General features: G+C 39.2%; 1 protein-coding gene across 1 annotated transcript in view; it reads left to right on the forward strand.

The window, feature by feature from the left end:
- LOC306760712 (calcium-binding protein 39) overlaps positions 1-9,383 on the forward strand; it is a 16,080-nt gene extending 6,697 nt beyond the window's left edge. Inside the window, exons 3-8 of the mRNA XM_079246679.1 lie at positions 299-417; positions 2,258-2,426; positions 3,810-3,869; positions 4,318-4,383; positions 4,825-4,968; positions 7,267-9,383. Coding sequence (XP_079102805.1) covers positions 299-417; positions 2,258-2,426; positions 3,810-3,869; positions 4,318-4,383; positions 4,825-4,968; positions 7,267-7,455 — 747 coding nt within the window. The 3' untranslated portion in view covers positions 7,456-9,383. The remainder of the gene's footprint in view (positions 1-298; positions 418-2,257; positions 2,427-3,809; positions 3,870-4,317; positions 4,384-4,824; positions 4,969-7,266) is intronic.
- Positions 9,384-13,122: the final 3,739 nt, after the last annotated feature.

Raw genomic sequence — 13,122 nt, forward strand, 5'->3', positions numbered from 1 at the left:
CAAAAAAAGACGACTTAAGAATCAGAAAAGGACAAGATGACAATGTGAGAGTGGTTCAACCCTTTTAGTTATGCATCCACATGCTACCAGCACAACAATTTAAAGTGCTCTGCTGTTTGACAGAGGAAGCTGTATTTTAAAAAGAAAAATGGAGAAACGCCTTATATTTAGAGCTTTGTTTTTGCTTCTAGCTTTAGCATGCTGGAAGTATGGCTTCAGGTCTTCTTTGTCCTGGTTTTAAATGTTGTGTTATGCACAAAGATTTAGGTTGTGTTAATGAATTGTTTGTTTCTAACAGGGTAAAAAAGATGTAGCACAGATCTTCAATAACATCCTGAGGCGGCAAATTGGCACCCGGACACCCACTGTCGAGTATCTTTGTACTCAACAGAATATCCTCTTCATGTTGCTTAAAGGGTAAGTAAACACACAGAGTAATCACTCCTGTTGCTGCCCTTTAATTCTATTAACTATACATGAGATGGCTGATGAGAATACGCTGCAACTCTACAATTTCTTAACATGAAGAGGACACTTTTTAATGAACTTAAAGTCATAAAATAATCACCCAAGTTAAGGATATAAGCATACAGATATATGATTCACTTAAAGGCTGCAGCTATGGTGATAATGTAGTTTTGTTACGTTGTGCAGCATCTGCTGCAATGTTTACATCCAACTTGATAACGGCTCCCTCTTTCAGGTCTGCAAAACATGAAACTTCATTCAAAAAGGTTCTGATGAAACTTCCAAGCTGTTTTTTTTCCTCTCTAATAAGCCAGAGCTCTCAGAACTTATTACTAAACAGAAGTGACCTACCGTGGCAACACAGTTGCTTTTTCCACCATTATGTTGAAAAGAAATGTAATTTTAAGACTCTTATATAAGCTGTCCAATGCATATGGCTGGTATGGAAAAGTATTGAGTTCAGTCCACTCATCGTGTTATGAAAAGTTCATTCATTTGAAGACTAGGCTCAGCTGTAATTATTTTTACTGAAAAGAAGATAATTGGCCTAAAAATATAATTTTTCTGCTTTCTGTTGCCTAATATTCCTTTGTGAAAATTAAATGCAACCCCTTCATAGTAGATTACTTCTGCAATTAAAGCCTAAAACTTTGCCCAGCTGTGTGGATGTTTAGTTCTACTTGGGTCAGTATGATGCGGTGAATCTGTGGTTCCACACAATGGAACATGACTTCATCACAATAATAAAGCATTTTTTATACATATGAGGGCACTGCAATGCTTGGATTTTGGTTGCAAATGCAAACTCTGTGTGTTTCAGCTGTACCTACTACCTTCATGCATGCTGGAGAATATCCACAGGAAAAAAATGGGCCTATGTCAAGGACATGTCCAAAGACATTAGTCGCGGTCTGATAACGCTACTAATATTAGAGGCTGCTGTTTATTTAAAAAGAATGAATGAATGGATATATCTGGCTTTGTAAGCTGCCTTATCCAAAATACAACTCCAAGCATATACAGTAAATCTAGAGAAGGAAATTTCCCCAAACATTTTTCTAAACATTAAAATAACTACTACTGTCTATGCGTGATGATCAAAAGAAAATGCTTAAAATGTTAATGAAATAAACTGCTGAAAAAAATGTAGTGCACCTAAATCTTTTGTTGGTGTACCCAAATTAAAAAGTGAGATGTACCAGTGCAACAAATGCTGAAAGTTATTCTAAAGCCCTGCATAGTAATCACTAGATTAATGGGAAAATAATAGTTGCTCATTAGATGTAAAGAATGGCTGGTGGCTGAACCCTAGTTCAGCTGGGAAGATAATGCCATGCTATTTTTGCTGTAGCTAGTAGTGACAACACTTTCAGTGAGACTGTGGTGTTGATGTCTGGGATTGTCAGCATCTCAGTCAGTCTCATTTACTGCAGACCAGGCGTTTTATTGGCAAGACTGGAAGCGAAGTTACTCCCTAACTCGCCTTGGCAGAGTCATGCATTCACAACACAAGATCATTTATACATACATACACACAAAAGATCTTAACATTTGATGTCTGTATATCCGTATGCTGAGCTCTCAGTTGTAAAAATATCCAGCGTGAATCGGATTATTTTAAACTAGGAATATGTCATAGAAAACCCCCCCAATTGTTTAAGAATCTTTATCTTTAGGGTAAATATTATTAATTGGTTGTGTTTACAGTTTACATGATAAACTAATGAAAGTGTGTTGTGTCTCTCCACAAAATGATCATTTGTTGGCCATATGTTGCTGTTATACACAGGTACGAATCTGCAGACATTGCCCTAAACTGTGGCATCATGCTGAGGGAATGCATAAGACATGAGCCGTTGGCCAAAATCACGCTATGGTCGGAGCAGTTCTATGACTTCTTCAGATACGTGGAGATGTCCACGTTCGATATCGCCTCAGACGCATTCGCCACATTCAAAGTAAGTCAACCAAAATGTTTCGCTGCTAGTTTGTGAAAATGACAAACTGTTAGTGATGCAAAGAAATGTGGTGACCTCCCATTAGGGCTGGGCGATATGACCTTTTAGTAATATCCCAATATTTTTATGGCATGTCACGATATACGACATATATCTCGATGCATACCTTAGCCTTGAATTAATGCTTTGGTGCATACAATCACATCAGTAAGATGATTTTGTGTCTACATTAAATCATAATTGTTCATACTGCATTAAGATATGCTGATTTTAAACATTCATGCCAAAAGGATGAAATTGTAACGAAGCAAACTGATCAAAACCGTATTTATTGAACAGTTAAAGCAGTGGCAGAAACATGTCATTTTACATTTGTGGTACTACGACCTTTTGTGGCGACACTTTTGCAACATACTTTGCACACAACAGTTGTTTGGTCAACATCCCCTCTCTGGTATGCAAACAACCGCCAGATGAAGGATCCTGTACTATTTTTCGGAACACATTCTTCCTCCTACATTTTTTGTAACTCGCGCTGCTACTGCAACCGGAGTTCTCTGCTAGAAAAGCTGCCACACGCTGCCTCTCATGACGTAGCACGTAGCTCACGTTATGTACATAACTAGGTGTGCTTGCTTTAACTCTCTGTGCAAAGTGGTGCAGAGAGTCAAGGAGGAGGGAGAAAACCCCACCCACAGTTAAAAACAACTGCGTGACAACAGGCTACTCGAATTTGACGAATATAGACATTTTCTATATCCCACAGGGAACTAGCCATGATATCTCGAGTATATTCGGTATATCGCCCAGCCCTAGCTGGCATCCTCATTTCCTGCTTGAGGTTCGAACCAGCAACCTCCTTGCTGTGAGGCAAACCACCATGAAGCCCAGCCTACTTAATGATACTGAAGTGAAATCAAATTTCTTGTCTGCTCCAATCAGATACTTTCATGTGAATTCACATTTGGAGCATAAATAATTCAGGTTTTAATGCGCATTCATCGCCAATCTTTGAAGCAGAGCCTTCAATATTAGTACATTTTGTGATATGAGTATTTATTCCACATTGTCATGAACATTAATCAGATTTTAGACCTGGCATTTAAGGAAATAATTATTTCATGATCATGCAGTTGTATTTTAACAAAGAATGTGTTGCTGAAGAAACAGTGAAGTTTGTACTTTAGTCTTTTAAAAAGATTATTACTTTACTTAGATTTAGATCCAGAAATGTTTGGACAGAACTGAAAGGTATTTGTAAGGATTATTTTTCCCCATGCTGAATGTGTTTTGACCAAGTTTCCACAACAAAGCAATAGAGACAAGCTCATAAGGCTATTCAGTCTGACTTTGTTGACTATAATCTGTTTTTTCTGTTTGCAGGATCTCCTCACAAGACACAAGCTACTGAGTGCAGAGTTTCTGGAGCAGCATTATGACAGAGTAAGACCACACAGAGCATAACCACCCCCTTCATCAAGGGAGACAAAATAACTTGTGATTTTTACCACTTTTAAGGAATATATTTAATAGTACAAAGTTAGGTAGATAAATGTATGGAACTAAATCTATATGTGCTGCTTTAGTTGTGTGCATAAGCTGTTAAGAGTGTAGTCTTGTATTTGAAATCATGTTTTATTGCAACTAAACAGCATAGATGAACATTCAGGCAGGGTGTTTTTGTCTTTCAAGAAATCAACTCAGGTATTTAGAATGAGATTTGCAAGAAGAACACAAGAATTACAATCAGTCTTTGAGGAGGGCATTGATTTCTTCTGTCTCTGTATACCTGACCCTACCGTGTATAAATGCAAATGTGAAACAACTTTATCCCCCTCCTCACCCTAACCTGTTTTACTCTGTTCTCCCACCACTTCTTTCCCTTCTGTAGTTCTTTAGTGAATATGAGAAGTTGCTGCACTCAGAAAACTACGTGACTAAACGCCAGTCCCTGAAGGTAAGCGCTGGTCATGCCAGTTAAAAGGTCTCACGGTGGTGCAACTCTGCTCAGACAGCTATTTAAAGACCGTGTTGGAGAAGTGTTGGGTTTCTAGGGATCACACTATTACCTTGCTATTACTGCCATCTAGTGTTTGAAACAGAAAAATTATCAACTTCTACAGCCATTTTATTGGTTTCTTTGTTTTAACTCCTCTAGTTTGTGCCAGCTAGTGAGTTAAATGTGAATATTACAGTGTTTGTGAATCTGAGGCTACTATCTGTGAGTCAGTGCTGCTTTCACTGCCTGATAAAAGGGATGGAGTGACTACATATATCTAAATATTTCCAGTAAAACTATAATTACTCTTCACTCCTGCTAGAAAAACTTCATTGGATCTGTTTGGCTGTTGAAAAGCTTTTATTTATACTTTTATTTTGTCACTGTGAAATAATGTAGTTACTGGGAGAGCTGCTTCTTGACCGGCACAATTTCACCATAATGACGAAATACATCAGCAGGCCAGAAAATCTCAAGCTAATGATGAATCTGCTACGGGACAAGAGCCGCAACATCCAGTTTGAGGCTTTCCATGTGTTCAAGGTAAGATGTTTTTTCTGCATATTAAAGTGCTGGAAAAGCTTAAATTTCACTGGTATTACTGTATGATGGGGGCAAATGTAGTAAAAGTGGATTTGAAGCCTTTGTACTTAAAATGATGAGTGTTGAACCCACAATTTTCAGCAACCTATCACATTCTATAAACTGCATATGTTCAACATTAGATTTGGCTTCAAGTTACATTAATTATAAGGTTCCTACATTTATTTTTACAAAAAACTGTATGATATCTGCATATTTCACCTGGCATATTTCACATGCCAGGTTTACATGAACAACTGTTTCTTAAGTATGATTGAATTCATTCTCTTCACTAATTAAAGAAATGTGTTTACATGAACATCAAATAAAGAGATCCCATAAGGTGCATGTGTTTGCTGCAAAGCATGTAATTGGGGGGAAAAAAACTAATTTGACGTGTGGAAAGTGGCCTAACTTGCATAAAATCTAATGCAGAAAAAAAACAATTAAAAACAGCACCCTGCAAATTGGCTATTATGTTTTTGTTGCTTTTTGTTGTGAAGCAGAATACACACTGTAATATAGGCCAAAACCCAAATAAATAGGCTGAAAATGATTCTATATCAGTAGAAATAGATTAAGTTTACGCACATTTATTTCCTGTTGATTGGGTCATGAAAAGGTTAACTCCGGAGTGGCACAATATGTTGAAATATTTACTGTCATGGCAGTATCGAAATATTCAGTATTAAAACAACAAATGACTGCCACAATCAGATTATGGTTTTCACCAGATTATAAATGCATCATGGTTAAGATGGATATGATCAGTCTAATTAAAGTGTTTACATAATGCATTTGTACTCTGATAGGGCAATTAACCAGTTTAAAAGTGGTACAGTTAATATAACTACTGTTTATGCCTTGTCATTTGGAGGAAATATTGTATTGATTTGCAACAGATAAATACACCGTCTAGATGGAATTAGTGAATATTAATATTGTGATAAAATATCCTGTAAAAGGTCCTAGAAGGCAATAGTGTTAGAGGAGCTCTTTCATATCTATAGCATGACTCATCTGGACTCTCCCATATATTCTATGTTTAGTTTATGTGATCAGAGAGCTCTTTTCTTATTACCTCGGCGAGGTTTCAAGCAAGCCGATGCTCGATGTTGCCAGTCATATAAAGGGCTGGGTGATGCGACCAAAATCTCATTTCCCAATATAGCTCATTTTTATATCCCCATAACGAAATAAAATAGTTTGTGTAATTTTGTGTCAGACATCAGTTATGTGTCAGATGTGCTTGGTAACAGCAGCAGTGATCTCCTTCCATCTGCGGGAACTATGCCCGTATGGTGTTTCATGGGTAAATGCCTGTTGCAACGTTTACGTCTGGAGTTTATTATGAGCGCTTTCGCTTTATCCTGATTCTCACGCAGGTGATGAAAAACTTTGTTGTGTCGGAGTCCGTTCTTGGGATGATGAGCTAGTCTGTTGTTGGTTCCACGTCAGTCTTTTTATATCCAAACCGCATCCATGCGACAGAAATTTGCCCTTTTATAAACAAACTCATCACTTTTGGTCAGCTGGTCATCTTTTTGTGAATTATCCTGCTCTGAAACACGTCTGCTACCGTCTTCCTCCATGTTTGTGTATGTATTGCAGCGTGCATGCTGTAAAGCGCATCTTGCTGTAAAACACTGCAGTAAAGCCCCTTATTGTGGCATAAACGATAAGCCTCATATGAAACAATAAACATTTTCTATGGTCCAAATAATTTATATTGCCATATCGCTCAGCCCTAGTCATAAACCAAGAGATGAGTATGAATGCATTGCTGTTTTCAGATCCTAAATAGTGGATCTAAACAAGTTTTTTTTTAAACATAAGTACATCTGCTTAGACAAGCCAATTAAATTCTTTTCCATTTCCCAAAGCATAACTCTCTGAATTAAATAGGCTAGTTAACTATTTTTAGGAGGACAGCAGATGTCAAACACATATTGGGACAGAGACTGAGCTGCCAGATGTCTTACTGATGGAAAATTGATTAAACTCTGCTTGATATTAGAAAGTTAATTCTTTAGATGCAGAACCTTCACATTGCTGATGGCAAATTAGTGTTTCTGTCAGGAATGAATCAGCTGTGGGTGTTCTTGTATCCACCAAGGTCATAAGAAGTTTCCTCTCTAAAAATGAACAAATACCACAAAAAAACAGAAGCCTTGCAGAAAACTGGTTGGTATCAATATCAACCAAGTGCAAAACATCTGCACATATTAACTCTTTCTTTTCCCATTCATCCACTACCAGGTGTTTGTGGCCAATCCCAATAAGACGCAGCCCATCCTGGACATCCTGCTGAAGAACCAGACCAAACTCATCGAGTTTCTCAGCAAGTTCCAGAATGACAGAACAGAGGACGAACAGTTCAATGATGAAAAGACTTACCTGGTCAAACAGATCAGGGACCTAAAGAGGCCTGCACCCCAGGAGGCCTGAGTGAGTGGAGAGGTGCAGGAAGGAGCCACCAGGACCAGGTCTGGACAACATCCAGGCACTGTCTGCTTAATGGACCCATCAGCAGCTGCTGTTCTGGTTTATGAACAAAAACTGAGGAACAAAAAAACCAAACTTACCCACTTAAACTCATCTGGAAGTTGCCAGCTCCTCTGCCCCTCAGAACATTTTTTCAGGCTTTTTCCCTCAAAAGAAATGAGAAAATAGTAGTTGCTGCTGCTTTCTTGCACATTAAACAATTAAGGTATATTATATTGACATAAGTCTATCAAACATAGTGACAGAAAATGTTGAGCATTTGAAGAATGGCAGACTTCCTGATAGAAGCCATAGCGCAGGCATCAAAGGTAAACACATTCACACACAGAAGACAGGCACACACACATGCAGCAAGAATGTCAACACAATGTGACTGAAATGGTACGAGCAAGTAGAGCATTGGTGTGGTTTGCGCATGCCTTGAAATGTGACAGATCCACGGCTGTAGCTGGCGCCGGGTCTGATGGGCCGCCCAGTCTGGCACCCACGTTAGGTGTCCTGGAAAAGCCACGTGTCTCAGCAACCGCTATAGTTTGCATCTATGCCTTCATCTGACCAAGCAGAATGGTTCGTTTTACAGAGAAGATGCTCTCAGATGCCATCACACAGAACCATTTAACCTCCTATGTGCTTTATGACACAAGACTTGAAGCACATGGATAAAGGAGGGAGGGGTGTAAGGTATGAATTTGTTCAAGCCCAAGAATTGGGTCCTTTTTTTTTTTTTTTTTTTTTTTTTAAATTTTTTTTTTTTTTAAAAATGATTGTTTTCTCAGACAGGGTGAACGTGTACATACGCCTTTTTTGATTTGGGTAGTTTTCTGTTTAACCTTGACATATGAATATATATTATATATATTACCTTAAACCACATGTTTTTGGTTATTTGTAATCAAATTACTTTCTAAACCATAAGAAAAGCAACTTTTTTTTTTTTGCATTTAATTTACTGCTGAAATGGTTGCTGGTGGATTTGTTTGTACATAACTTGAAGAGCCAGCTCACATTTAGCTAACGTGTAGAATATTAATGTGTACAGCGGAGGAATGTCATTGTAATCGCTCTGGATCCGTCAGTCCTCTTTTATTACTCTGCATTCGACAGCTTGAATATCTCTGTCGGACGAAAATGTGCAGAGAGAGAGGTAGGGGAACGGCAGAGCATTAACTGAAACATTAAAGCCGGTGTGTTTGTGCACTTTGGGAGGTGCAGTGTGACTGAGATCACCTAACTTTAGCCCACCCACTCTCACCCCTATGGTTTTTGAGCTTGGCGTGCCACATGAGCCCATGGTTAGTCTGCTTCAGGTTGATACTCATTTGGATGTTAAAGACTTGGCTTTTTTTTTTTGTTTTTATTTTGAAAACTGCCCCTCACCTTCCCTTCCACCCCTCTGTTTGAGACTTTCTCTTCAGAGGGTTTCAAATTCCAGTACAATGGTGGGTGCAAAGCATTGTGGGTGGCAAGGTGCTTTGGGTGTTTGATTTCTTCAGAGGGCTGAGCAGAACTGATGAAACCACAGGTTTCCTACATTTCCAGTGAACAGCGTTCTTGATGTAGATTGACAGCTAAACAACACATTGCAGATAACACTACTGTCAGAGCCCACTGTCTCTCCATGCACCTAGAGCAAGCATGTTGCTCCACTGGCTGTGCATGATGCTTTACTAAAGATGTACTGGAATTGTCCTCCCCTCCATCTCCTTCCAAGGATTCAGCAACATTGAAAGAGCAACTTGAACTCTTGGCTTTGCAGCTGTATGCTGACATTGACTGACATTGACTCCAGTTTCAGCGTAGAGCGTGTGGGTGCTTTCAGATGTGTCAAAGGCCTGGGCCCAACTATCGAAATAAAGAAGAAAAAAAAAAAAAACCTTTGGAATAAATTTAAGCTGCTGTTGTTTTTTTTTTCCCTGGGTATGAAAGTCATTCTGAAACTGTGACAGTGCTGAGAGAGATATTTTTTCTTCTTACTAAAGTTCTTCACAAACTTTCTATAAGTCTAATGATTATAACCAGCTCAAACTTTGTTAGGACATGACATTGGTAACTTGGCATACCTCAGCATTTTCTCCCTGTTTTCACCAAGGCAGACAACCACACACTAATAAATCAGCCTAAGCACTTATTTGGTTTGTCAATTACCATTTTAAAATTTGAATGCGTTTCTTGGTCATTGCTATTTTACACTTCCTGGTACCAGAAAAGACCAAATTAGCTACATGCAACTGGAGATTGGATCAGTATATTTATTTTAAGGTAGTAGGACATGTTCCTTAGGCCCATCCTTGTTCTCTTCTACGGAAAAACTCCTTGAATTTACAGGAATAAATCGCATCTTTTCTTTAAGGGACCTGGGGACAATTTGTGTCCGAAGTACCACTTCAAGAGCTACTACTTGATCCCTAAAAGGAAAATAGCACCTTAGCAAAACAAGAACAGAAAGGAAAGGAATTCAGATGGAGAATATACTCACCCAGTTACATTTTTAACCTCACCATTGGTACCTGGCTCCATTGTGAGAGCAATGAATATATAATGCTAAAAATAAAAAGGAACACAATATGTAACTCAAAGTCAGTCACACTTTAGGGGTATGAATGTCCTGTTTGGAAGACTAATTTTGGATCAACTCTCCTGTTGTACAAATGAGTTGGAAATGAGAGGCAAGCAGCAAGACAACCCTCCTAAAGGAATGGTCCTGCAGGTGTTGGCCACTTCTGTTTTCATCCTTTCTGGCTGAGTTTTGGTCACATTTGCGTTTTGCTCGTGTCTTCACCACCGGAGGTAAGACGAGGTCGCGCGCGATTCATAGTTTGCTCAGGTATTGCAGCTCATCCAAGACAACACATTAATGGAAGCTGTGGTGATAAGATGTGCTGTCTCCCAGCACAATGTGGACAGGAAGAAAGGGAGACCGGTAGGGGGCTGTAGGAGGACAACAACCCAGCAGCAGGACCGCTATCTGCCCCTTAGAAAGGAAGACCTTAGGAAGACCAGGAGGAGCACTGCAGCCAGAACCTTACGAAATGTCCGGCAGCAGACCACTAATGTGCATATTTCTACTCAAACCATCAGAAACAGACTCCATGAGGATGGTATGAGGGCCACATGTACACAAGTCGTGATCAGTTGACATTTTCAAGATTGGCCCTTACCGTCCTTTGCTCTTTGTGGATAAGAGCAGAGTCTGGAGGTCTGCTGCTTGCAACAGCATCCAGCATAACCTGTTCTGCAGTGGGTCAGTGAACGCAAGTCTAGGTAGGGATATCTGGAGGGCCACTGACCCCCAGAGTTACTGGGATGATATTCTCATACCATATCCTGAAGCAGGACCTAGGTTCCTTCTGATGCATGACGATGTTACACCTGATGTGGCTGGAGTGCGTCAGCAGTTACTGCGGGATTAAGACATGAACATTATGGACTGGCCTGCCTGTTGACCATGCCTGAATCCAATGTAGCACCTCTGGGGCATCATATCTTGTTCTATCCACCACTTCCATGTTGCAACACAGATTTTCCAGGGGTTGGCCGATGCCCTGATTCAGGACTAGGAGGTGATCCCTCAGGAGATGATCAGTTGTCTCATAATGGGCATACCCAGCTGCCACTTTGGGAGTGCATACAGGCATAAACTGTAAATAAAAGATAAAGATTCATGGAGGCCATCTGCATTTTGAATTGTCTTGAGGAATTTCCACAGAAGTTGGTGAGAGGCTGATTCGGGGCATGTAGGTGCTTTGTCATTGCAGTGACAGAATCCACCACAAAACCACTTATTTATAACTTTTGATAAGGTCACAGGGACAATAATCAAGAATCAAAAATACTTTATTCAACCTCAAGGGGAAATTCAAGGTTCCAGAACAACCTGTCCAAGGTTTTTACAGACAGATCATTGAAACACAGATCACAGAACAGGTCATTAACTGAGTCCCCACAGCCAGCTTTATCCGTCGTCGCCTTTAACAGATAAGAACAGCTGTACATTAGGATAATAACAGTAAAAATGAAAAAATATGTGCCTGGTATAGTGGCCTCCTATATTATCTATGGTACCCCTGTTGATGTTTTTCTGTGGTGATTTTAAAGATAATGTTTATCCTTTTAAAACCTACAAATTTGGCATCTTTCTGGTCTGAGTTTTGTGCCCCTTCATGGGAACACCCAGTAACTGTGAAGCATACAAGGAAATAATGATAAATTGCAGACGCAATCGAGTCAGTGACATTGGAGAATTCAGACTGAATTGTGATTTTAAAACAAAATGATAAGCATGGGACTACAGAGGATATTAGCATTTAGTTCATTTTGAGATTTTTGCAGAAACAAATATGAGTATTGTAAGAGGTAAGTAAGGCCATCTACAATGATCTAAAGCAGGGGTGCCCTCAAGTCCTCAAGGGCTGCTGTGTTGGAATACAGATACATGGAAAACCTACAGGATTGTGGTCCTCGAAGACTCGAGCTGGGCAGCCCTGATCTAAAGTTTCCATGATTTTTACTGCCGTCAACCTCAGTCCAACTTATTCAGTCCAACTAATAAGTAGATGTTTTGGAATTAGGATGTTTTGGAATTAGCACCTAGTGGTCATCTGTGGTATTGCACTTTTAACATTGCAAAAGGTGAGAAACTTGCTTCTTTTTTTTTTTTTTTTTTTTTTTTTTTTTTTTTTATAGAGGCCTTACTGAACTAGTTAGTTCGTTGTTCACCTCCAGCCCTTTCTTGGTTTATTTATTTATTATCTTTCTGCTCTTTTCTTACCCCAGTGATGTCCATTTGCAATTCCTTGATAACTCAGCCCAGGCGTGTGTTCAACACGGCCAGAGTTTGATGTCCAGTAGCAGCTAAGCTGTAAAATAAATAAAAAAATAAATAAAAACAAGGGGGGGAAAAAAGCTATAAAGTGATAGTTACTTTGAAAAGCAAAGTGTAGTTTCTCAGCCTCACAACCACAGCTCCAAAACATGATAAATATCACAGTATCATCAAAACGAATCAAACAGATATCTTTAAGGCATCTACAACACATATTTAGTCGGTTTAGTCATTTACTGTTTTAATAGACTTTTTCAGGCACCAGTTAAACACACAGGAATGTCAGAGCAAGCCGCCTTAAGATTAATTCATCTTTTAACATCAACTTTTGATTTTCTTTCCATATATTGTATATCAGCATTGAATATGTGTGAATCATATCAAAGACATGATTTTATTTTAAAGTGACAGACCAGACCTTTAAAATAAAACACGCAGTATTGTCTCTTTTAAGCTGAATGGGTTGTACATGTCTCTACAACCCATATCACAGTGGTTTAATGTCAAATAAAACGTGGCTATAGAAACCACAAATCATGATGTGTCTGTACGGTAAAAGCCTTGGTATTAAAATAACTAACATGTTATTCTTATAAAAACCGTGAAACGCCACAATGCAAAGTTGCGGACTGCTCCTTTATGGTTGGGGAGAGGGTGGAAAAACACACTTCCGGTGGATAGAGACAAAAACAGACGAGCTGCTCAGCAGTGGGATCAGAAAAGAGGACGGCCCATCGATCAGTCGAGACCTAGTTGTTTGACAGGTCGTCAGCTATCGTTCGCGAGAC

The sequence above is a fragment of the Telmatherina bonti genome (genome assembly GCF_933228915.1).
Source record: "Telmatherina bonti genome assembly, chromosome: 9".
Lineage (NCBI taxonomy): Eukaryota > Metazoa > Chordata > Actinopteri > Atheriniformes > Telmatherinidae > Telmatherina > Telmatherina bonti.